Source organism: Epargyreus clarus, unplaced genomic scaffold (genome assembly GCF_041222505.1).
Source record: "Epargyreus clarus isolate Ecla_fem2 unplaced genomic scaffold, WU_Ecla_fem_2.2 ptg000004l, whole genome shotgun sequence".
NCBI classification, from domain to species: domain Eukaryota; kingdom Metazoa; phylum Arthropoda; class Insecta; order Lepidoptera; family Hesperiidae; genus Epargyreus; species Epargyreus clarus.
Genome location: NW_027332212.1, coordinates 13,074,167 through 13,100,891, shown reverse-complemented (window position 1 = coordinate 13,100,891; position 26,725 = coordinate 13,074,167). Strand labels below are relative to the sequence as shown.

The following is a 26,725-nucleotide window of genomic DNA, read 5'->3' as shown; positions in this document are numbered from 1 at the left end:
AAAATGTCCCTATAATATTTGAAATAATTATTTATTTATTACGTAAATTATGCAGTATTAGTTATTTATTCGTAAATTTTCTCTAAAAATGTTTTTATTTGTCAAGAATTAAAAAAAGAACTTACTAAAATACGCCGTTTGTGGCTTCATTCAGTTTCAAGGCGGCGAAGTATCTTTACTAATCTATGTCTGTTTTACAAAAAAAATCAATTTTTGGTAAAATCAACGATTATTTCCCACCACGTACAAAAATATACGTTTTTTTATTGATTTAAAATAACCTATTTAAAATGTACAAAGACAATAGAATTAAAAGAAGTTTACGCGTTAATTTGAAACCCCTCTTTTCAAGCACACCACGTACAGCAAAAAGCACTTTCCAGTGGGCGTTTATTGTATCCATTCGCGTTTCCGAACATTCCACGCCAGTTTAAATTTCGAACTTGCGCTGCGTCCAGTTGGTACAAGCGCGCGCGAACGCCTTGAATTTTAGTGCCGCTCGATATAAAAAAAATATATAAAATGGTGCGTTCAAATTTATTTGAAAAGTTATTTTTTTAATTTAATTTTGTTTTATAAATTAAAATTAAAGTAATGTTTTTGAATGATTAATTAAATACTGATATTTGTTAATATTACAGAATTAATAATATACAGATATTAAAAATTCAATATTTGTCTTCAATAATATTTTGCCAGCGACAAAAAAATAATGCTCTCTTATAAAACTCAACGCTGTAATAAGTTTGATTTGCGTAAACGGTTTATTCATTGACAAAAAATATTATGCACAATGCACATAATTAGAATATCACAAAAAAGAAATTACAATAGGTATCTGTTTTAAATATTTTTTATACAATAAAATTCTGATTGTTGGACGACTAAAATAAAATATGACCGTAATGCGTGAACAACACTGGTGTTTGCATTAATTAAGTATGATAATTTTGATAGTTTGCAAATTTGGTTTTTGTTACAGACCACGCAAATCGACGATGAGCAAATTACAAGTAAGTAATATTTTAACTATTTCGAAGTATCTACAATATTATAGAGTATTTGCCGCAAAAATAAACATATTATATAAAAAATACAGGAAGATATTTTAAAATTTTAATATCTTTCCGTTCTATATAATTTTGTGAACGAAACATAAAGTTCTTTTTTCAAAATGACCAACAGATTTTTATTTATTTGTTGAGTTATTTGGTGATTTAATTTGGAATCAAAATCATTTTATTAAATGCTTGTTTACTTATTTCCTAATAAATGTTCTGTGCGAATTTAATTTTTAATAAAATTCAACTTTCCTACCATGGCAGCAGTAATACTGGACATTGCTCAGAGCACAAATATTTTAAAAGTCCTTGATCAAGAATAGATTAGGAACCACTGCATGGAGCATTTGATGAAAATGTCCCCACTGCGCTAGTCACATAGCATTCACATGTCTTTCATAGCAAGCTGTTGACGCTCGATTCCCGGCGTCGAAGCTTACGGAAGAGTTATTGCTATTCCCTAAGGGACAACGTACATAAAATTGACATATTGAAATTTATAATATTCAATCAATTATATTAAACACTGAAAAAACACTGATAACCTAGTTGTCGAAACTCACTTGCTATTGAGGTATTATACATTTCTATGCGAGTTGAAATTAATTATCACTTACTATAAAGATGATAAAAAACATCGTAAGGAAACGACGATTCGCACCGTGCGTTTCTGTACGGAGTCAAGTGGGTTAAGCTAGTATTGTGGTGCCTGCCCCTCTGGGCAGGGGCATCTCTATGCGAGCAGTACTCCATGTCGTGCCTCAGTTGCCCCCCAGTGAAGTATTCCTTGGCTCTGTTCAGGACGCCCAGTTTCTTTGACGCCAACTTGGCTTTAACTTCCAAATGACTCCGATCAACCAACTCAACACCCAGGATCCCTACACTTTTACCAATGGTGAGCGGGTTACCTTGGAACCTAGGTGCTATGACGAATGGGTTTTCTTTAGCGGTACGGTAGCAGTTTATAATACGCGTACTATACATACATACATACATACAGCATTATGCAAGTATATTATGTAAAAAAGTTATAATCAGATGTACCTACTATATAAAAACAACAATTAAGAAACCACTTTCCGATCATTCTAGTTAATCATAATAATGGGATATGTTCAGTTCACCAAATATGACATTTTTTACGGTTATTATAACCGCAAAAAAATATTATGGCACATGAACAAACATACTCTATTTTAATTAGCGAAAAATGCTGAAGGAATTTTATTAAAATAAACTTTTAGTTTTAGTGTGCGTTACACTTTTACAGATATTAAATACCATGGCAACCTCTGAGCTGTCCGATGAGGAAGATATTACAATGTGATCATTTAAAAGCTTATATTTATTTAAACCTTAAGGCATTCGATATAGGGTCATAAAGCGTTAGTTGTCAAGATTTTCATACAAAAACTTTCAGCCAGTGACATCATCGCGAACATTTTTTAATTAACAATTTATTCCATTAACCTTTTAAAGTCGACTGCTGGACAGTTTTTTACCAATTAGTATTTGTCTAAATTGACTTGGGTTATAATGTTAATCAATCTATTTTTTATATTAATTCTCTCGTACTTTTTATAGACGCAATCAATGGTAAAACAAAACATATTTATATCACAAGTATATATGAGAATACAACATTTAATTTGTCGAATATTAAGGATTTTTTGTAAGTATAACATTTTAGTAACATTTTCCCCTTTATGCAGAAACCTTAATAATCAGCAAAAACAATGTAAAAGCTTCCCCATATAATGGCTACTTATTCAACCCGTCCGAGCGTAATTGGTGTATAATTTTCCTGTACAGCACTGCATTCTGAAATGTTAATGTTTATCCCCACCGCGGTGTTTCAGCTGTAAACACGATTAAGTGCGCGGTGCTACTGATATTATGTATGAAAGTTAATAAAACGGTCTGTTCCTAGATATGAAATAAGGTGACGTGTTAAGTATTCGGTGTTTTTATAGCCCAGGAGGGTTACTACCATCTATTAAAACAATATTATTTTAATCATACATTGAAATTTCGTACCACGACCTCGTTCAAGTAAGATTGTTTTTATAATATTACAATAAGCAATTTTGTATTATGTCGGACGAAATTATTCTTTTAAGCAGGAATAAAACACAACTGTTTTAAAGAGGTCGTGGTATGAAACCAAATGATGTTGAGGCAATATTGAAATATAACTTTCTTGAACTGCTTATGATGATTTTTAAAAGATGGCTGTAGGCTCCCAGGTAAAGATAGTTGTATAGTTATATTTACATTTTATTTTGTGAGAAAATGTGTTTATACAGACCGTCAAGATGTTTTTGAGAAAATTCTTAATTTTAGAACGACATTTTACACCAAATTTTATTTATATATGACGTGTTTTTGACTAACTTCTACAGAGAACATTTTATTTAACTTGTCCTAACTATATGCATGTATTAGTTGCATATGGCTAAAATGTACTTAAAGAAATTTCGTTTAATTTTCACACATTTCACGGCTTTAAAAATAGGTACACAAACGTAAATATTCATCCTGCAGTATCCAATTTTACTTAGCAATTCAATAGTAAAGCACACGTAACAACGAATCGTAATGAAGCACCGAATTAAACACAGAACACAATTAAATGCTAATTTGTAGAGCAATCTCAATTCCATTCCAATAGAAGCCTTTTTTTCTATTTCTCTCTTCTAATTATTTTGTAACTGCTACTATCTCACTGCTAGTCCGCTCTGAAGTTGTTGCGAGCAGATGTAGTCATACAATTTCCTATGGCAACACGATTCATTTCTATATTCAGCGCGGACTAGCAGTTTTACGCGGACTATACATGCTTTTAGAGTAATATAAACTTTACATAATAATTATGTTAAAGATAACAACATGGTAAAACGAAACACTTCATTGCAAACATACATAAATATAAACCTCTAAACATATACTTTCTACGCATACAAATTATATTATTGGTATAGCAATATTCTGTTCTAAATAATATTCTAAGCTAGAAAGTAATAATCCTCAAGACGGAGACGCAACTTTTTTACACCAATTAAACTTGTATCTATAATAATAATTATCTCCAAAATTGTGAAACGGGCCACTTTCTCCGGCCGAAGCTATAGCATAAAGAATAGTTAAGCCAGCTGAAATTGTTACGGCTTTCGGCTTACAATACTGTTTAGTGGGGAAACTTTTGCCTCTAACTCCGCAAAATTAACTGAGAGAAAGGATTCCTGTTAAATGAACATGGCTTTTTCATTAAAGTTATCCAAAGTAGATCTCGGCTTTTCTACAATAACGGCTTTTCAGCTTTGCATGCCGAGTTTTTAGCATTGTCTCATTTAAATCCGGCCTTTTGAGTGCAATGCTACTGATACAATATTATCTTACTTTTTAATGCAATTTTTAAATTCCATTTTATTTTCCAGTAAATACAAAGCAAATTCAGGTACCCACTCAACATTTTAATCTTTTCAACATTAATTTAGTTTGACATAATATTGTATACGTATAGCAATTTTGATCATTGATTCGTATTTTATAAACGCGAAATATGTAAATATATTGGTAATTTTACAATGTAATTCATTGTTTTAGTGAGGCAGCGTAACTGTTACGCCTCTATAGGCGTAACAGTTACCTACATTAGACACTTACCTTACCTATTAGACAGGTACCTATGTACCTGTCTAATAACAACAACGTAATTAGTGTTATACAAATAAGTGTTATACCAAGACGAGCATTAATTACTACTTCATCTCAGCTCATTCTCAGTGACTTCATCTGCAGACAATCTCAAGTACCTAAAATTTCCAATCCTCTTTAGGGTAACAGATGTCTATGGACTGCAATGATTACTTAGCATCAGATTGATTGCAAATTCTTTTGTACATTTTCATAAGAACCTTTTTTCACCACATAAATAATTTTTTGAGATAAAATACAAAAATGGCTTTGATATTTTTAAAATTAATAAATGATCATTACTTTTCATCCAACAGTGCTCAGGCGGGCGTTCAGCATGTTCGACTCAAGCAAGCAAGGTCGCATCGAGAAGGAGAAGGTACGGACCATACTCAACACCATGGTGCATAGCTACGACGACAACGAACTGGACCAGATTCTCGACAATGAAGATGCTGATGGTAAGTGCAAACAGGTTTAGGAAGATAAAACAGAGTTAAAGTTTTTGATACCGAGTGAAAACATTATAAAGAATAATACGATTTTGAAATTAATAGATTAGAACAAAGAAAACGAAGGTAAATAATCTTATGAGAAATACACTAGCAATAGGAATATCAGCGAGGCAAACACTTCTCGAAAGGACTCGGTGTCTTCGTAAATATGCTAAGGGGCCATAATAATAAAGTGAGGGTCTTATATAACCTTAAAGAAAAAAACTCACTGAAAGCAGATCAAGATAAAAATGCTTAGTTGCAAAGACAGAATGCTGAATATCCTAGACACTATTGTTATATGCTACCAGTTAAACAGGACTTCACTACCAGATAATCGAGACTGAAGGTATCTCCGACGTTGACTGTTAGACATTCTAGTGAGCTTGATAATTTTGCTCTTGCCTTGTTAATTACATTAAGGATTGGAAAACCGCAGAATGTATTTAAATTTATTTAATAAATTAAATACCTTAGCAATCTTAGAAGTATTGAGTCTTGTTCCTATGCTAAACTTATGCATTTGCGAATTTTAAGAAGGTCACTTGGATATTACTCAAGAAGAATGTTTTGCTACAGTGGGACCATATTCGAATTACTATATTATATTGCGTTATGGAGTTTCTTTCGCCGCTTCTTCTCCATATCGAAACACCTTGTGAAGTGGTGGTAGTTGTATTGACATTCAAAAAGTGGTCTGTAAAGAACCTATTTTGAATAAAAAAAAATGATTTGATTTGATTTGATTTAAATCGGACATTTTGCGCCAAACGATTCTGAGTCTACAATTTAATTTTTTTGAAACGTTGACCTAATGGTTTTCCAAAAAAACGATCATACAAGCCAGAATTGGCTCTTTGGCACCAAAGACCGTACCTGTGTAGACCTTAATCGTTTCATCAAAATCGTAAAGACTAATCCGATCAAAACCTTCAGTATACTAAAGAGCATAAGTACTAGATCGGAAGGGCCATTAAGACGTATCGTCAAAGCGGACCTGACAAAAATAAACCAGCCTCGACACGCTTGTAAAGCCGTGTTTTTACGGCCGTGGCATTACGAGTTATCGTCACCGTACGAAATAAGGTGGGACACTTGATTTGCACTGGAAACGGCCGTTTGATGTCTGATGGGCAGTGGGCTATTATCGCCACACAGCTTGTTAGTTTTATAAACTGAAATGTCAGTTAGTATTTTATTATTGTGTGATGTACCAGGTTTGTGCAAGTCGGCAATAACATAAACAATCTGTGAGAGTTGTAACGACTCATGATGCTAACTTGCAAAGTTCTAAGCCTTAAAAGTCACCATCTTCACGAATACATCGTATATAGCCAATTCATCGTATTTAACAGAAGGACCATCATAACTTTATTTTGATTATTTTCTAGTTATGACAGTGGCAGTGCTGCAACTACTAATAACCAACTTCTACCATCATCTTTATTAATATGACTTCTTGATGTGGTTGGATAGCGTCTGGTTTATTTTGTGTATTGGAGACAAATTGGTTATTTACGATCACTTACTAATCGATTTCCAAACTTTAGTAAACAGCTATACAAGTGTAACCTGTTTCTATAAAGAATGCAATTCAAAATAGCAACTTTTGTATACGATGATCCAGATCAACAAAAACGATCAAAAATTTTGACGTAACATTGTCGGATATTGCCATTTGAAACTGCAATCCTCATGGATACAAGTTATACGTACACCAAACAACCCACCTATTTACGTAAACGTTATTTCGTCAACCGAGCTGTCAGTCTACGTGTTCAGTTAATTGAAGGATGGCCCCGTCTCCGGTAAATTAGCGTGAATTTAATTGACATCGGCGTTACATTGAGACGTGACATCGAGTTCATTCTTGAATATCTCAGATATTTTTTAATAGAAACGTTGTAATGTAGAGTTACGCGACTGGCAATACTGAGAAGATACGTCAAAGTAATACTATTTTCCACTAAGCTACTAGGTTAGCAGTCAAAGGCAAAAAACAGGTTAATTTCAGATTTTAAAATTGAATATCTATTTTTTTATTGCGACCCACCACTACGACCATTCTCTGGATTTCAATAAGTTATTAAACATTATAATGTACTTTGAACACGGCATTTACTCTTCCCTCAACACACCCCTCTAACTTATATATAGCGTTAGAAACTACCGTCATAAGGCAAGTACATGTTTAATTTAAAAAATGTTAATATTAAGTTAATCTTACTTATGTGGCAATGACTTACTTATTTGGTAATGTCATATTCAATTTGATTTCAACAACATTTCAAAGATAAGTAATGAACAAAGCTTTTTACTTAAACAACATTTAGTTTTTTTTAGAGAAAATCTCTTTATGCATAAAAATTCCTCAACAAATGACTTACACTGATGAAGGCAGGCTCGGAGTAATTAACTTGATATCACGAGGAATAGCTCCGTCAACAGTTATTAGGAAAGTAATTACGCCAGATGTTCCGACGTTTTGCTTTACTAGCTGTTATTAACCCGGATTTGTTTACGATTAATCAACGAGTTTTAAAAGGAAAATTTTGGCGCTTTTTAAATAAGTACGAAAGAAATAAAGCATTGATACTTATATTTAGGTAGTGATAAATTAAAATTTATGAGTGAGAGATCAAAAAATATTTTTTGTACGAAAGTCTGAAGAAGAATTGCATACGGTTCAGCCGCATGTCTATTAACAAAACTTAAATTATAAAATCAAAATTTACTTTGATGACCCGCGTGGTGAACTACTTATTATCTTAAACCTTAGCGTTCTTTAAAATATGTATAAATACTTAATACACTCTAAGCTAGAACAGAACTCTTACCACGAGTTTTCAAAACATCCCACAATTTTTACGTTACGTTTTGTCAATCCATTATTCTGTTCCGTTTGCTTCAGTAGACTGAGTAGACAACAACTACGTAGTAACAATAAGTGCTCAAGTATTTTTGTCTACCTCACATGTTCGCAAAAAAGAGAGACAAAACATAAAGCGCCATTTTGTCAATTTAGATATTTAATGTTACGTTACTGACACTACAGTTCTGATACAACCGCTAGGGGCGCTGATTGGAAATTGTATGGGCAAATATGTAAACAAATACCAAAACAGTCATATTTGTCAAAACGTAACAACTCATGGTAAGGGTACAGGATTTGCTCTGTCGTAGATGCTTTGTGCACACACACAGATGAATACACAAACCTCAAGACTCAGAACCGAAATATATACTATTCAGATATTTGTCTAAACAGAGAACGAACCCTATGAGTGTTTAACGGCCCAATAAGAGTAAAAAAATAACCAATACAATACAATACTTTGAATTTTTTTTGTTTGCGTATATACTCAAACATTTATTTACTTACAGGCGAAAACGAAATCATATCTAAATATCAAATTTATAATGAAATATCAAATTTATTTTTAAAATATTCCGACGATTTTCCTTGGAATTTTGAAATTAGTCGCAAACTTTCAGGAATTGTTAACGCAGAATTCTTTGGGCTTTCAACTAAAAAGGCATTCCGGTTCTTTGCTTTCACAAATACCTTTTGAAAGAATTCTGAGCATTTTACAGTAAAAAACCACTTTTAGAAGTGCTGATTCTAGGGTAGAATGATACATTTTATTCTTGAGCAATTGCAAGTTTAAAGTATTGTAAGATTATGTTTTTGTTATTTTTATACGATATAAGTAGCAAAGAAGCACAGCCGCCCATATACATCTTGTTCGATTCCTGGTTAAATAGATTTTCAAAAAATCTAATGATGCCGTTTTAGTTTTCATTGAAATGCTCGCAACTCCTTTCAGCATTTTCGGTAAATCTTCTAGTTTCCGATTTGCCACCCATAATATCCCATTGACATTTGGTTCGATTTCTGACTAAGGAAATAGATTCAAAGAATAAAATGATGCAGTTTTCGTTTATATCAAAATCCTCGTAACTCCTTTCAACATTTTTCACTAATTCTTATAGTTTCAGATATCGCCAACCCATCATTTTATAAAATCATCCTGCATATACATACATACCTACTTAAAAAGTTCTGGTTACAGATCATTATCGCCAACTTATAACGGACGACGTAAACATAGGTCATTTGTTAGTATTTATATATATATATATATATATATATATATATATATATATATATATATAGATACTAACAAATGACCTATATAAATATTTTCCCCGAATGTTCTTTTATTAGAACAAACGAGCTTAGTCCTCTGTCAATAGGCGGGAACAGGGTTACCATTTTCAAATTTAGGAAACTAGGGCCTGTTGCAAACTTCATGATTTGAGTATAACAAGAGGTCTTAATCTGTAACATCAGTAATAATTTAGTAGACGATAGAAGCTACGGTTCGCCATTAGAGGCACCACTGTCAACTCTACTTCTGCCTAATAATAATAGTACCTACTAAGCTCTGCTATGATAATAATATGATCGTTTGTCAGGGAAACTTACCTAAGGCGTTCTCACTTAGTCCTAGCTATCACACACATCCTAATTTTCAAATTTGAGCAATCTAAACCTGCGTACGTTAATTATGGTCTTATCAGACACTTTCAGTAGAAAGCAAGACTTGTCCTGGAAAAACAGAACGGTTGGTAGTTCTACATGAGAATATATTAAACAAGCGTGGGACGCGCCTAACACGTTTTCCTTAGGGGTTCAAAATCGCTTAAACCCCTCAATCGTTTAGAAACAAACCGGACGTCCATTTAGCGTTGTAATTGTTGGGTTTAAATTGTTTCGTATTTTTTGCCTATTTTGGCAGGCCCCGGAGGATTTCTTAGCCATTTTTCAATATGTACGAGTTAGAGGCTACAGTGTACAGAAGTTGAAATGAAAATTGAATTAATATCTAGGATACAAATACAGGATACCTAAGACCTAGGTAAGTAACCACAATAATATGGATATTTAAAGAAACGAATATCTGTAATCAACTCCAAATAGAAGCTGGAACACCTCATGTAAGTTTACGCTACACCCTTTAAACCAGAATTCACGAGCGTCAAATACAATTGTTATATATCAAAAAATATAATGGTTCTACTATTAACGCAAGCTGACCACGGATGCTCTACTCCTCAGAATTCAGATGGTTGTCTTTCATGTAAATAAGTCAGCAATCACACATCCACACACCCTTACACCGAAACGCAAATAATACTACACGCTAGAAACAGGTGTGGTTGTGAAACCTCCTCGTTTGAACTACACTTCGTCATCAACCCATTATTGTCCCACTGCTGAGTATGGATCTCTCAGAATGAGAAGGATTAGGCCATAATCCACCGCATCGGCCAAGTACGTATTGGTAGACTTCACATACCTTTGAGTTTTTTTTTTATATAATTTTTTTAGGTATGCAGGTTTCCTCACGATGTTTTTCTTCACCGTTTTAAGCAAGAGATAATTAATTTCTAGTACGCAAGTAACTTTGAAAAATCAGCGAGCCTAGGATTTGAACCTCGGACCCCTCGTTCGAGAGGCTGAGTTTCTAAACCATTAGGCTATCACTGCCTTTTGCTATCACTGCTTATTTCCTCAAAAAATCGCAGGTTGCCATTACATTTAAACTAAATGCCTCCGAGCTATAAAAGTGTCAAAGTAGAGTTGTAACTTTCGCTAGCAGTGGGGCAGGTGAATTATATGCTGATTCAGAAGTAAGTAATTTTCCACAGGTACGGTCGGCATGGAAATGTTCTTCTATCCCTTATTAATGCGCCCCCAATTTTATTTCATAACAACTCGATCGGATAAATTTTGTTGAGAACGTTTTATGTTAAAAGGGTCTGCTTACGGGTACGAAATATGTTGTGTTCGCAAATTCTTGGTGGAAACCCTTAAGGTTTTACCATTACTAAAGAGTAAATTGAATAGACCGGATATAGGAGACCAGAAAAATATGAAAAGGAACCGTTTTTATCTACTTTCATGCAATTATACATAGATTATATTATAGAAGCTAGTCTTCAAGTAGTGATAGATAATAATTTTTGAAAAAACCTATCAAAAGGAAGAAAAAGGATGGAAATCGGCTGTCAAACAATTTTTTTATCTCATATATTTTATATGTACAAATGTTCTTTGTACTGAGAAATAACATTTAGAAAATTTCTATTGCTATACCGTAACCTTCATATGTCCACATGTAGCCTCAATCTTTTCTGCAACCCTTTAGTTGTTTTCGACCATGTTAAAGTTAATATAAATTAAAAAATCTGATGTCAATAGAAATTCACAGTACACTCCTGACCTATATATTGTTAGGACCGAGTTGAAATAAGACTAAGTTAAACTGGGTCACTTTTGGAGATTCCCGGGGATTAGAAAAGTTAAACGTATTAAGTTTTGATATTAACGTCGTCGCTTCTGTACTACGTGTGTGTTTTTTTTTTCAAATAATATACTATATATGTATATCTATGTATTAAATACTGAATTTTAAATAAAGCCATACATACACATTGACAATGCCAATTTACTTAGCAATTCAACCCAGGGGATTCCATTAGGGCGGCATTAGTACATTTAGGGATATTAATAGTGCAATATTGACGAGTTCTTGATACATTTTACCATGTTGCAAAACCCTTGACCCCTCACAATCGCACATCTTATACACAGAGCATTTTGTAAAGACATAACACGTAAGTCTAAAAAAATAAGTCACTGTGGTTATTCCAAGTCACGAACACATAATATATTAAAGTATGATGCCACGTTTCAGCTTACACGGCCGTCTATAAACATGCTGAAACAGCAATTGCGATCAGCCGAATCAGCAAACAGGCTTATATTCTGATATAAAGTTTAGTATTGTATAACAAGTTTTTGAGTTTAGTGGATATATTATTGAACCTCATTTGGTAGAAACCTTTATAGTTCCACTCCGGAGGCATCACAGCCACACCTTTTTCTTCCTAATTACAGCAGTTTGAACCACTGTGTTCTGGTTTGAAGGGAGTGGTAAGGGAGACATACTTTTCGAGGCGTTTCAGCTTAGTCTTTTGGATTAGATATTCCTACCTGAGATCGGCGCATCTGTGGCCGACCTCAGGTAGGAATATCTAATACTACCTGGAGTTCATTACAGATGTCCATGGGCGGTAGTAGCCTGTAACCATCAGATGGACGGCACGCTCGTCTGCTAATCCGCTATTATTAAAAAAATCTTTGCACCTCCGGCCCGGCAAACCTCTGGCAGAATCTAATGGAAGCAGTTCCTCCCTGCCATGGACATCAATAATCATAGAAGAACTGGAGTTTTGATTAGTAGCATACAAAGCAGAATATACCAGGGCTCAACACTAATGTTTTCAGATACGATGTTCCTAAAAACTTTATGTAGACACATCCAGTTATAGTCGCAAAGTCGCAAAAAATCGTATGGGTTTCGAGGGCAGATGATCGTAAATCAATTTCGCCGAATCCAAACGCTATAACAATTGATATAAATCAAAGCGGCATGATAAATGTACTCAGATACCAGTAAACCGGCCCTCATTTCGCTGGCCGTGAAACGTGGTCAACATTTTTTTGTGTGTCACTGATTGTAGGTTTAGAATACTGTTTTTCATATTCTTCCGAGCTTTTACTTGCTTTGTTCGCTCATATATGAGGGTCAAATCTTGCAACTGAATTTTAAACCAGTTAGTTGCAACCCATTGAACTGAAATTCATATACGTTTCGTTTGGATGACAGTGCATGATTAGCCTAGTGACGATTAAATCCAATATGGCAAACGACACAAGATAGCGGACCAGATATTTATGCGCCTCTATAAGATGGGTATAAAATGAAAGGGTTTTCTGAAAAACAAACGAAATAAAGTAATGTTATTCATTGTGAAGATCAATTTTTAAGATTTGACAATGTAAATCAAAGAAAATAATTCGTGTACCAAAAAGAACCTTGCAAGGTTAGTTTAGTAAAAAAAACTTAAGTTACGAGTATACGCGTAAACCGCGAATATGTAGTTTTCGCAGTCAAACTAACGGGAACTAACGAGGAACCGTCAGTCATTTGCGGACAGCCCCAACTTTAATTTGAAAGCAACTGCTCTCATTGGTTTTACTTGCCAAACTTGAAATAGGGTTGCCACTTTCCTTTTTTTATAAGTCTTTTTCTATCAATGTATAGAAGCAATATAGTACACAGTTTGCGTACTATAAAGTAAAATTAAATATTAATTATTATAACATCGACATCTGTAATCAATCTCATGTAGGATTTTAGAAGGCGTACTTATAAGTTGCTATACGTAAAGACTATGTTAAAACGCTTCATTTATCTGCCATACTGCACATTTCAAACACTGACATGAATACTAGAAAAAGATAGGCAACTAACAATTTTCGTGTAAAAAGAGAAAAAGTCATAAAACATAGGTTAATAAATTTTTTCGCCACGTATTATTTATTTTATTAGGATTAAAGCTTCAAACGAGCAGACAGTCCTACCTACTGAAAGGCCTAATGATAGGCATCTAATGATAGGCCAACCACAGATGCGTTGCTACGTCCGAGGGCTAAGATGATCATCTTATATGTGGGTCGGGCGACAACCACCCCTGCCACCAAAACGCAAAAAGCTTCACGATAGACATAGGTGTGGCGATGGTAACTCCCTATCCAACTATTCTGGTTCAAGTACCTTTCACCTGTAGCTTATTCGCCGTAAAACTAACAAGCAATAACGAGGAACCATCACTCATTTGCGGTTTGTACTTTTAGTGACTTTTGGGTACCAACTAAACGTACTCTTAACTATTCCTTTAAAATAACTTATTTCCTAATCTAAATCTTACATCCGATTAAAATCTAACTTTTGATAAACTGACTAAAATGATTGATATTAAAATATTAAATAATTTTTATTTCGTCTACGGTTAAAACTACTATTGATTTACCTATTCAAAATGATGTAATATATAATGCGGGTAAGTAAATATTAAAAAATTCTATAAAAATATATAATACGAATAATTTACATAGTGAAAAAAAGATGCAAATACCATGCGAGTGAGATATCATTCAGTACGAGGGGTACGGTCATACCAGCTACAATTATATTATTTACGCTTGGAATTGCACCTATTATATCAAACCAGCATGAAAATAGCGAGGGCTATTCTGCGTGGATTCTTACATTTATCCTCACATTCCACTGTTAGTCAAGCCGCGTTACCATAACACGCTTGTTAGTCACGTAAGGTCGCTCGTTTAAAATTATGAGCCGTGCAATGAGCTGTAATTCGCATTTTGCTGTTTTCCGGTTTGAAGGGTGTGGTAAGAGAGACATACTTTTCCGACTTTCAACGCGGTTCCAACTTAGTCCTCGCTACTATTGCATCTGTGTCCGACAGGTTCATTAAAGATATCCATGGGCTGCACTAGCCATCAAGTGGACTGCATGGTAGTTTGCTACTTTTATATTACTTAACCAAAACAGCATGAAAATAGCAAGAGCCATTCTGTGCGGGTCCCTGCATTTGTCTCACATTCGACTGTTAGTCAAGCCGCGTTACCATAACACGCTTGTTACTCACGTAAGTTCCCTCGTTTAAAATTATGAGCCGTGCAATGACTTGTAGTTTGCAACTTTGTTGTTTTCCGGTTTGAAGGGTTTGTTAAGACACATATTATTCTTTTACCAGGCGTTACAAACTTATTCCTCGATACCAACGCATCTATAACCGACCTCAGGTAGATATGCAATTTTATTCAGGATTCATTACAGATATAAATGGTCAGCAGTAGCCCCTTATGGTCAGGTGGACAGCATGCTCGTTTGCTACTTGTATATTATGTATTGTATGCTATTGTATTTTTATATTACTATACCAAAACAGTATGAAAATAGCAAGAGCTATTCTGCGCGGATCCCTAGCATTTGTCTCCACATTCGACTGTTAGTCAAGCCGCGTTACCATAACACGCTTGTTAGCCATGTAAGTTCCCTCGTTTAAAATTATGAGCCGTGCAATGTGCCCTAAATTTGTAACTCAAGTTGACAGATGGGCTTACGTATGAGGTTTCCGGTTGTAAGTATCAGTTGATGTCTTGTCAAGTACAACATTTTATGAAAAAGCAATGTTCGGGGGTAATATGATTATATCCTTGTCGCCTTTTTAAAGGAAGCAGCTGAATGGATCGATTGTGGCGGTACCACCGTCACACAAATTTACATCTCATGATAGCACTGTCAAACACTCATAAACATTTACAAAGGTATTCTAACCTAAATTCAAGAACATCGCATCTGTTTCGGTGACCAATAAATACTTGAGAATTTAAAATAAATAAACCTGAATGCTTTAAAATATTGCTGATGTTACTTCCACACTTCAGTCGAATCCAACAAGACTTCAATAATTTTAAAATCCGCCCAGCCATCAAAGCAAGGCAAATCAAGGAAGGGCGTGCCAAAGAACATGACATATACGAGTATATGCCTGAAAAACATTACTCTCCGCCCCCATAAAAATTAAAACAAAAATCATCTACAATTTTTTAGATACCTCCAAAGAACTATAAGCTATTTATCCTGAAATTAGAACGGTAGGTTAAATGCCCTTATAACAGATTTACTCACGCAAACACACAAATTACGTACTCGATTAGTCCCAACACGGCTCGCTTTGTACCTACGAGCTACGAACCACGAGCTCAGCTCAATAATACAAATGGCTTACAACGACTATTGGGATTATGTATGACGAATTACGAGGGATTGAACGTATAAAGCAGTTATGTGAATTTCTCCTTTAATAGAACTGTATTACTGTAGCAATGCGAAAGTATTTTCTAGGCAGCTCAGAAATGGAAGCCAAATTTTATAACACTGTTTGAATAAAGAAAACGGTCTCGTTTTCGTACAGCGGTCAACATTTTACCAAAATCATTTGTAAAAAAATCTCTTTCCAAACATTTTTTTAAAACTAAACCACGCCAATAACATCCACACAAAAAAATAGGTTAAAAAACAAAAGGGAAATGGTAGTGAACTATTGTATTTGCCTTTTCTTAATAGCGAGAAACCAATGTATTATAATAATATCAATGTATGAATCTCACCCAAGATAATAATGCTTTCAGTTAGTTATCCATAAGCCTGAAAATAACTTATTTATCAAAATATTACACAGACAGCATAATAATAGAACGCTTAATTATATTGCAAACATGTAGACTGTATGTAAATATTCACATACTTCGTCTTCGTCTTGAAAATCAAACGTAAAGTTTTCTCCTTGTTATATTTCCGTCTGAGATACGTTCAACTTTGTTGCAAACTTCTGCCTCTGTTCGCATCCCCTCAAATCAACATTAGCAGCTGTATATATACATTATTGTATTACAAACATAGTCATTACAGATGTGTTGCTATGCGAGAACAAAGGGAAGCCTCTTTTGAGTAAGTGTGTCTATTTACTTGAAATTTAGCGCTACGATGGTGGAAAAGGAGAACTTGCGGAGTGATTTTCAGCCGCCTCAGGGAGCGGGTGCGGCATAGATGGTTTATAACAAAATGCACGAAACCGCAGTTTTATGCGGTTACATAACCGCTGCGGTTACGAAAGTACTCCCAAAAATTACCCTTAGTATGAGTTTTTATGTTTTGTCAAAAATAACTGTTTTTGTTTTTGTTTACGTATTGCCCATATATTTTCAATCAGTTCAGATACAATCCGCTAGGGACGCTGATTTGAAATGTACGGACAAATACGTAAACAAATACCAAAACAGACGTTTTTGTAACGACGTAAAAACTCATACTAAGGGTACAGAACGAAGATGTCAACTATCTTTTAGGTATATTTTCACATTCTACGCGCATAGCGACTCCGCGTCTCCCCTAAGGGTGACTGAAATAGACAGAAATATTATTTTTTACATCATAGACGATGATGCTCCAGAAAGCATACTAATCGTCCATTGTTAAGATTGATAATTAATTTTACAAAAGGCCAAAGGAAATACTGATGTTATACGATTCTAATATACTTAATTAAGATTCTTTTTTTAAGCAAAGACTTTGTGAAAAACCATTCAAAAGTAACTGGGCAAAAAATGTAATAGTAAATAAATTTTAAAAAAAAGTTATTGTGAGTACCCGCTGAAATAAAATGATTCGTCAAGACATAATTTCATGTTTAATACGGGTATCCACATTTCTTCATTCAGTATATCTCTGAGCTTGCCTAATCTCGTGACATACTGTCCGTCTATTTCATGACGGTGTAAATACCGAGCTAATTTGTACGGAGACGCCGCCCGCCTTCAATTATCTCCAGAAGCGCGTGCCAGAGTGACACTCTGACACTTTGGAATAAAATTTTTAGTATTCTGTTTATTAAATTATGTACCATAATATTTTGCTTTATTTACAGATAAATATATTTTATATCGTTTCATATAAAATGCATCATTGCAGAAATTTCTAAATAACACATAATTTATACGTAAATCCTTATTTATAAAGAAATTTCCCTTTATATTAAGAATGTAAGAAATTATTTTTATATTTACTTTTCTCATATATTTTTGTAGAGCTTTCATATTTTATTTTTTATCTTTAGGGCCTTTAAAGACTATTGGAGACTATTTTAAAAATAAGGTCATTTCTATTTGATATCGACTCTATGGATCTGTAACACAATGTCATTAATGTCATTTACGAGGGCTTCGTTAATTTCTTTTGAAATAACTGGCTTTAATTAACAGAATGACATTATAATAAGCTTGATAAATTTGTGATGTAAAATTTTACTTTAAAATAGGAAACACTGAATGGCACTATTTAATTTTATAAAATACTTATATCTTTCAGTAACTCTTAAATAAATATAAATAAGACTTGTAAAAAAGATAACGCTTAAGTTAAAACACTAAGACCAATTAAGATGTAACATTGTTTTCAGGATCAGGCAAATTGAACTTCGACTCATTCGTTCGCGTTGCGACACACTTCCTGGATGAGGATGACGAAGCTCTTCAGAAGGAGCTGAAGGAAGCCTTCAGACTGTATGACAAAGAAGGTGAGTGACTTTATTTACACTATATAGCAACGATGCTCACAGATTATATATGAGTGTAGCACCTCACCAAAGAAAAAAATAAAGTCACACAGAACGTTACATTGAAAGAAAACTTAAATCTTGTGAATGGCTTTGAACGCCACAGTCGATTTCGCAAGTGTTTCACGTGAAATTAAATAATATTTACATCACTTAATCACATACGACAGCATTTATTCCGAGCATTTAGTTTCATAGTACGTGTGGACTGATCCAAGATACTTGGATTGCAATCGACATAATTTGCTTTGGATGTGAGCATAATTCGTTGAATATCTGTTGAATTTGGTATGGATACTTCAAATTTTCCTTGTAGAGGCTAACCACCAAAATGGTTTGGTATTTATAAGCTCACGAAGCTTCATAAGCTTATAATCTCGAGTCGATGAAGCTTTAGTCCAGAAATTTGAAATAAATTGTCTACAACGTGCTCGACACTTATTTCTATTAAGATGACCAAATAAATTATCGATTTTGATAGTGGGAACAATTGCAATCCACCAAACACATTACCCCTTTTAGATTCTAAAATAATTTCTAAATTTGAAAATAACAGTATTGCAATTGCTATGAAGCTGCTATTAAAACTGCTATTAAAAGCATCAGACAGAAACCAAGAATAACTCTGCTATTGTCTTTGACGCCCGCAAATGTTCTCGCAATAAAACTATTCTAGCAGATTTACGAGATATAACGTTTTACAACGTTTCTTGTCCTGTTATTTTATTTGTTTAACACCTCTTCAAAATAAACAATATTGTTAGAAAACTTTGTTTGATTTTTCCTGTACATTGTCTGGAAATAAATCCGTGTAAGATTACAGTGTTTCAGGCAATTCTATCATTTCATTCATGTATCGCCAATTCAAGGAAAGTTTAAAATCATCGATTCTCTTAGAAATAACGAAATTTATCTCGCAAAAACCTAAACGGCTATTAGTTTTCCATGTTTTCAAGTATTTTCATCAAAGTTGCTCAATCCGTACTTGGCTAGAATTAAAAACTATAGTCCTCTCTGTGAACGGGACTTTGGATCAGAAGTACCAATGTAACTGTTCGAGGAAAAAGTATATTCAATCTTTTTTTTTTCAAGCCCATACTTTGTTGTATTGAGCTGTCCTCAATTTCTCTCTTCTCAATTTTGTGGATAAGGCCACTCGGAATCGGTTTTATTCTCAAAATTCTACTCTTAATTATTATACTATTAATTTTTTATCTGTTGTAAATTTAACGGTAGCTATCATGTCTGCCACTCAGCATGTTGCTTGTCGACAAGCCAAGCCTGTTGCGTTTTGGCATGCCCATGACGTCCCTGTCTTGGCACTCGATGCTGGACAAAAAACCTTGGTTGAACATTTCAAACATTAAACGTTTTACAAATCATCGCTTTGGAATATTTCTCCTTAACATAAAGTACCTACTTAATATAGAAATGTACTGTAATTTGTTTTCTCATGAAGGATTGACCAATCAACGAACTTTTATGAGATTTAACCGAAGGATTTAACAGATAACATGTAGGTTACGTTATAGACTAGGATGCAGACATTGTCCTACCAAAATTATTTGATCTAGACAATAGCGCCACTTATCCAATAGTGTATTTTTTGGATACACCTGAAAGAGTAAACTTGTTGTAAAACTGTTGAAATGTTGAGATACAAATTAGGATTTACGAATAGTTATCGTGTTTTTATATATTAAGGAAAGCTCATTTCTACCTGAGAGAACTAATGTTTTATTAATAACCCTTATCTTATAACCTTACCTGTTATTAATAATATTAACGATCTCTTTATAATTGATCTATCCAATGTTTAACCTACCAAAGACCCAATTTCTGCGTTCTAGAAATTGTCAAATTTCTACCTTTAGTAAGCAAAAATTGGATTGATTTATTTACTTATATAATAAAGTGGGCGTGCATTCGATAAACACGAGCATAGATCGCTTGTCGAGTTGCACCTGTTGCATCTTGGCATGTCAATCGTGATCCCCTAACTTGGCTCTTGATACAATACCTTAACGAACCGTTTCACAAGTCGTAAAATCATTTTACAAGGTAAACATTGTGCAATGGAACTGAGTTTATTATAACGTTGCTTTCGTGCGAATCATAGACTAGTAGTAATAGACAATCATAGACAACATTATCACTTACTAACATACTTAGAGTCATGGACTACTAGAGGACTAGTAGACTAGTAGTAGTAGACAATCAAAAACAACATTATCAGCTACTAATATTATGATAATATTGTTTATATAAGTGTAACATAAGATAACCAAAAAATGTTTATGTTTATATAGGCATTCATAGTTAATTAGAAAAATCTTTGAATGAGTTTTACTTTTAATGTAAAATTTTACTGTCACAATAAGATCTTTAAGTATATTATTCGATAAAACGTAAGAAGGTAATTCATCTTACTGACTACCTATGTATATACCTAATCAAGCTATGTTATAAACTAAAACTGTTATAAACTTTATTCCTGAACCATATGGCTTGAAGTCACGAGAACGTTTTGATGTTAATAAACTGTAATCTCAAACAAGCCTAAACCCTGTAGTTTATCTATTTTACATTCCCAAACAAAGCGCTTCAAAGTTCAAAGCGGGGCACTGTTGTTACAAACATACAACATACTGTAGCTGATTTACAGCTAATGAGTCAGAGATTAACGTTAGCGAGGTAATAAAACTTAAGATGTACCTTAAGTACTTAGTAACTAAAGATGTAGCTACTTAAGTTGTACCTTAGAGTAAAAAAAGGGAGGAACACAACTCGTGGAATATTTTGATAAAGTATTTCCATCACATAAGGACACGACAATGACATTTTGATTATTTTTCCCGACTGTCGAGTTATGTGTTTTTAACATATGTATGTATGTGTGTACCCTGTGTGTCGTTATTGGGCATGCTCTGCAGCCCAAAGGACTTTACGCGTTTTAACAAATGAAGTGTTGTTGGATTAGTTAGTTTAAAGAAATCGGGGTTTTTGTTGTTATAATAATTCTTTAGATTCACACTTTTGTAACTTTCAACTCTTCTAAGATTTTCCTCTACACTAAAGGCAATACGTATTAATGCATTGCATTAATACGTATTGCCTTTTATACGTGTAAAAATATTTATAATTTCCAAAGTGACCTAATTCTAACAAATTTAAATATTGTGTTCGAGAAGTGTATGTCTTTCTTATTTATTAGTCTGAGATAAGTTCTTGAAAGTAATATTTTCACAGCGAAATGGAACACAAAAATAAGATCACTATCAATACACTATTTCATAACAGGAAGTTTTATGTCAAAAGTTCTTAAGAATTATTGCTGTGGAGCTGTATATTGGCTACTATATCTCTTTGTCTACGGAAATTTAAAGTTTTTAGGAATATGATCCCAAAAAAGTTAATACCTACTATAGGTATCAGCATCATAAGCAGTGATAGCCTAGTGGTTAAAAAACTTGGCCTCTCGATCGAGGGGTCTGAGGTTCAAATCCCAGGCACGCACCTCTGATTATTTAAAGTTATGTGCGTATTAGAAATTAATTATCACTTGCTAAACGGTGACATCGTGAGGAAACCTGCATAACTGAGAGATTTATAAAAAAAAAATATTTCAAAGGTATGTGAAGTCTACCAATACGCACTTGGCCAGCGCGGTGGACTATGGCCTAAGCCTTCTCATTATGAGAGGAGACCCGTGCCCAGCAGTGGGACAGTAATGGGTTGATGATGATGATAGGTTTCAGAATCCAAACTTAATCCTTACTAATATTATAAATCCGAAAGTAACTCTGTCTGTCTGTCTGGTTGTCTCTTCTTCACGCCACTCCACCACCACTGAACCGATTTTAATGAAATTTTGTACAAAGATAGTCTGAGACCCTAGAAAGGACATAGGATAGTTTTTATCCTGGAAATCCCACGGGAACTAGGGATGGCGATCTAAGATCGATTAATCGCAGAATCGATCTTTTGGACCAAAAAATCGATATTTCGTTATTTTAATCGATATTAGTAAGGATTTAATCGTAAACTATGCATTTGATCAAGTGCAAGTTGTTGTCTATGTACCCACGATGGTTTCAGAGTTGGTACGACCAATTTTCGCCAGATGGCGCCACTGTCATTCCAATGAAGGTACGAATTTTCAGTTTTATCTATGTTAGTATGTCATATTATTTTATTTTAAACGCGGGCGAAGCCGCAGGCAAAAACTAGTATGCTCATATACTGATTAGTGTCGCAATGCTGGGTAAAGGTTTCAACCTAACTGATATTATAAAAGTGTGTGTGATTTGGTGTGGTAAGGGAGATAGACGTTTCTGAGGCGTTCCAGCTTAGTCCTCATGGGTAGGGGCGCATCTGTGGCCGACCTCAGGTAGGAATATCTAATCTTATCTGGGGTTGATTACAGATGTCCATGGGCGGCAGTAGCTATTTACCATCAGGTGGATTGCATGCTCGTCTGCTACTCCTATATTATAAAAAAAAATTAAAAGCGCATGTTCGTTTGTTTGTTTGTTAACCGCTTTGTTCGGTTGTTGTTGATTAACTAAATAACCGTTTATTATGAAATGTTGCACCCACGTTGTCTGGGCTCAGAAAATGACATAGAGTACCTTTTATTTCGAAAAAAATACCGTTTCCGGGGGATAGATAAAAGGGTCTGAATACCAGCGTAGCCCCGGTTAAACGCTAGTTTAGAATAAAAGGGGTTTAAACCACAGCAACCACCCTAGCTTAGGGCGGATTGTTAGAGTTCTCTTTTTGGGATCTATATTTAGAATTGTCACAATCCTATCTTAATCCTTTAATTAGAGCTGAAAATCTCACATTAAACGAGGTACTAAAGAGCGTCATGGTGAGTGCCGAATATACCCAACATGGTTATTACATACTCCTTTTTGCATCTATTCGTTTGTACTCGGCAAAATCTCAACATTGCATGGAATTTAAAATTTGAATTTTATTTTTCACAAAAAACAATCACGAGTCACGACACCCCAACTATTTTTGTTTAACAAATCGATAAGCTAAAATCGTTGCAGAAAATGATAATGTGCCACGATACGTTTTCGCAATATGAGTGGGTGATGAAATATTAGTTCTATTTCAAAAGGAATTCCACATTTATTATATTGAGATTGTCTATATATTTGCAGCTTGCATTCTATATGCCCGTGATTTCAGCAAAATCATCAATGCATCGTTCGTTTAATAGTAATAAGTGACCTAGATTTGTATACCAATACCATAAACTATATCTACCTACATTGTCCTACATATACAAGAATCCAAATGAAAATGCATGTGAGCAATTTGATATCACAATTATCTTTGCATGTTAGTTTGTCCATTTTAATGTATGAATTTGCTTAACTGACCTGAAAAGTACTTTTATTGTCAAGAAAGGATTATTCAGACTACTTTTTATTTTAGAAATATTTCAAATTCAAAGAGAAAATATCAAAATATTAGGCGAGAAATCGCATTTGTAGTAAGTTCGCAGAAAAGGTTTAAGTATCAAATAAAACGTACACAATGTTCACATATGAAACATTAATTTCTATTTATCATGTGTAACATTATTTCACTTTTATCATGTGTAACCACCAGAATAAGCGTAGCTAGTAATATTTATGTATGTAATATGTGACGCTTCGAGTATTTTAGTTACCAACTACATTCCATGAAGTCTTGTGAAAAAATTATAAATGAACTCATAAATAAATTATCATAATAAAAACTCAAAGCGAATATTGTTAGAAATATGCGAATAACTCATATCTCAAACAGAGAAATCATCGCTTAATAAACAGATAAAAGTCAATTTTTCAACAACAGCAACGTTCTGCATCTTTTGAGTTAAAAAGCAATGAATTTCTAGCGATAATTGCAAGCGATAAAAGCGCTCGATCGTATAATTGGAGATGAGCCAACTTGCCCCTACCATGAATATGAGAAATATTTGAAAATTAAGTTTCAAGGTGATAACAATAATGCTTTTTTTGACGACCAGCGTGGCGGGAGCGGTCGCCATGCTGATCTCGTTCGCAAAGGGTTCCGGGTTCGATCCCCGGCCAGACAGACATCTGAATAATGGATTTGGATATCTGTTCTGGGTGCAAATAATTTCGGCTTTATGTATGTCTGGGACCCACGACATAGGGATTCATAGTGTGATGTGGGAGTGTGAAAGCGTCATAATAATATGTCATAATAATAACTTTAAAGACAGTTTTTTCACAATTTTTATGCGTCTAAATTTTGGGAGTGCCATGAGCTACATTACTATATATTCTTTTCAGTTGATTATATTTAGCAGTCGGGTTGATATATTTATAATAATAATTTACAAATGTAGTGTATATTCTTAATAAACGAAACATATTTAGTATTAAAACTGGCAAATTGCATTAAAATGTTTATGATCCATAAAACTGCAATTGTATTATAATGATCTCCAAATCTGTAATTTCAGGAAACGGATACATCCCTACGTCTAGCCTTAGGGAGATCCTGGCAGCGTTGGACGACCAGCTGACTCCGGACCAGCTAAATGAGATGATAGCCGAGATAGACACTGACGCCTCAGGCACCGTTGACTTTGACGGTCAGTACTCATTTTTAATACTGTAGTAAAATTCCGGGAATTCAATTAGGGCATCCGCTAAAATCGTTGCGTGTCACGTTAGCGGGTTTATTTGAAAAATAGTATAAGCTGTGCTAGACGCGCGCATACGTCGGGTTTTTAGACGCGCGAAGGACAGCGATCGCACGCGGCGTTTTCCTTGTCTACTATTTCTCAATATCTCTTATATTTCTTTTATTTTTTATAATTTAATTATGCGGACGCCCTAAGAACAGCGTGCTGCATTGTACTCTAATCCACCTTGATTCGTACTAGTATCTGATTTATGAATGTTGCGACTATCTCTTATTGAAATGTTTGCTTCCAATTAAAAACAAATCTGTTAGAGTACCTACCTAGAATTTGTTTAACGGTATCTGGTCTTATCATTATGAAATAACAATATACACTGGCCCCAATAGACAATCAGGGATTCTTTTTACAGGAACAAAAGAAATATTTTGTTTGCACATAAAAATAAATTAATTGTTATGTTTTGATTACAGAATTCATGGAAATGATGACCGGCGACTAAAATGTGTGACTACGTATCACAATATGGCTACCACTACATATAGCCAAAGTTAATCCTTAATACAAAACAAGACATCACGAAGACTACATAGTCAATGCAATAAAATGTAGCTTTAACAAATAAAATGGTTTCATTGTTTCCCGAAACTGACAGTAAATAAAGGCGAAAGTAGCCCTTATATGGTAGGGAAAAGGAGATTTCCTTATTAAAGGTGATAGAACCTTTGTGATTCGACTCCGGAGGGATCTCGTCTACATCTATTCCTGCCTAATAACAGCAGTGTTAAGCGCTACAATATTCCGCTTTGAAGGGTGTGTTAAGGAAAATATACGAGTAAAGAAAATAGGCGTTGCAACTTTGTCATCAGGGATAGCAAGGATAACAAACACAGATGGGAATCTAGTCTTATCTGGGCTTGTTTCAATATTATAAAAATTTTTTAATCCAAACCACGAATTCATCAAATAAATTTGGGTTAAGTTTTATTTCGTGGCCTTTTTAAATCCATTAATAAAAAGTATATTTATTTCCAAGTCTTATTAAAACCTAAATAAAAGGAGCTTCATGTAACGAGGGCGTGCGAAGCGTCGAATGTTACGCTAAAACAAACACAAATCGCGCGGTGTGAAAGCGCCTAATGGTGACTGGGTTTTGTGAATACGGGAACATTTTAACAGGCATTTTCTTTATTTTCATTATTTAACGCTTGTAGCGCCGTAGGCACGTTTAAAGTTTACGTTTAATTTAACTATAACGATAGACGATAGAGATAGAATGTAAGATTTATGTGTTGCACCAAGTTATTTGCTAATAACGCCATTTATAACACTGTCACCACAATTTTTAATCAACGTTGATAGATACTGAAGTGGACAAAAAAAATCAACCGAAATCGACCAGTGAATGTTAAGTGTTAATTATGACGCAATGGTTACCATAACTGAAATTATATAACCCACGAATTGCTTAATCGTAGATTTGACGCCTGGTTAGGCTTTAGTTAACGTTAAAGTTACACGGTTCAACCCACGATTTAGTGCGTCAAAATTTCGTCTAATCCTGTAACTGTATTAATACACGTATGTACATTGTACATGTTTTTCATATATAGAAATAAAAGGAGATTCAGGTAACGAGGGCGTGCGAAGCGTCGAATGTTACGCTAAAACAAACACGAATC

The 26,725-nt window shown here is 34.2% G+C and overlaps 2 protein-coding genes across 7 annotated transcripts in view; one reads left to right on the top strand and one right to left on the bottom strand.

Annotated features, from left to right (window-relative positions):
* The window catches only part of LOC140757600 (uncharacterized), a 256,841-nt gene that overhangs the window by 35,956 nt on the left and 194,160 nt on the right, over positions 1-26,725 (bottom strand). The gene's annotated exons all lie outside the window — the stretch shown is intronic.
* LOC140757201 (troponin C) lies at positions 473-25,663 on the top strand. The gene is made up of 6 exons (XM_073092738.1): positions 473-525; positions 983-1,013; positions 5,075-5,218; positions 18,212-18,328; positions 24,861-24,992; positions 25,517-25,663. The coding sequence occupies exons 1-6, from the start codon at positions 523-525 to the stop codon at positions 25,543-25,545; spliced, it is 456 nt and encodes a 151-aa protein (XP_072948839.1). The 5' UTR covers positions 473-522; the 3' UTR covers positions 25,546-25,663.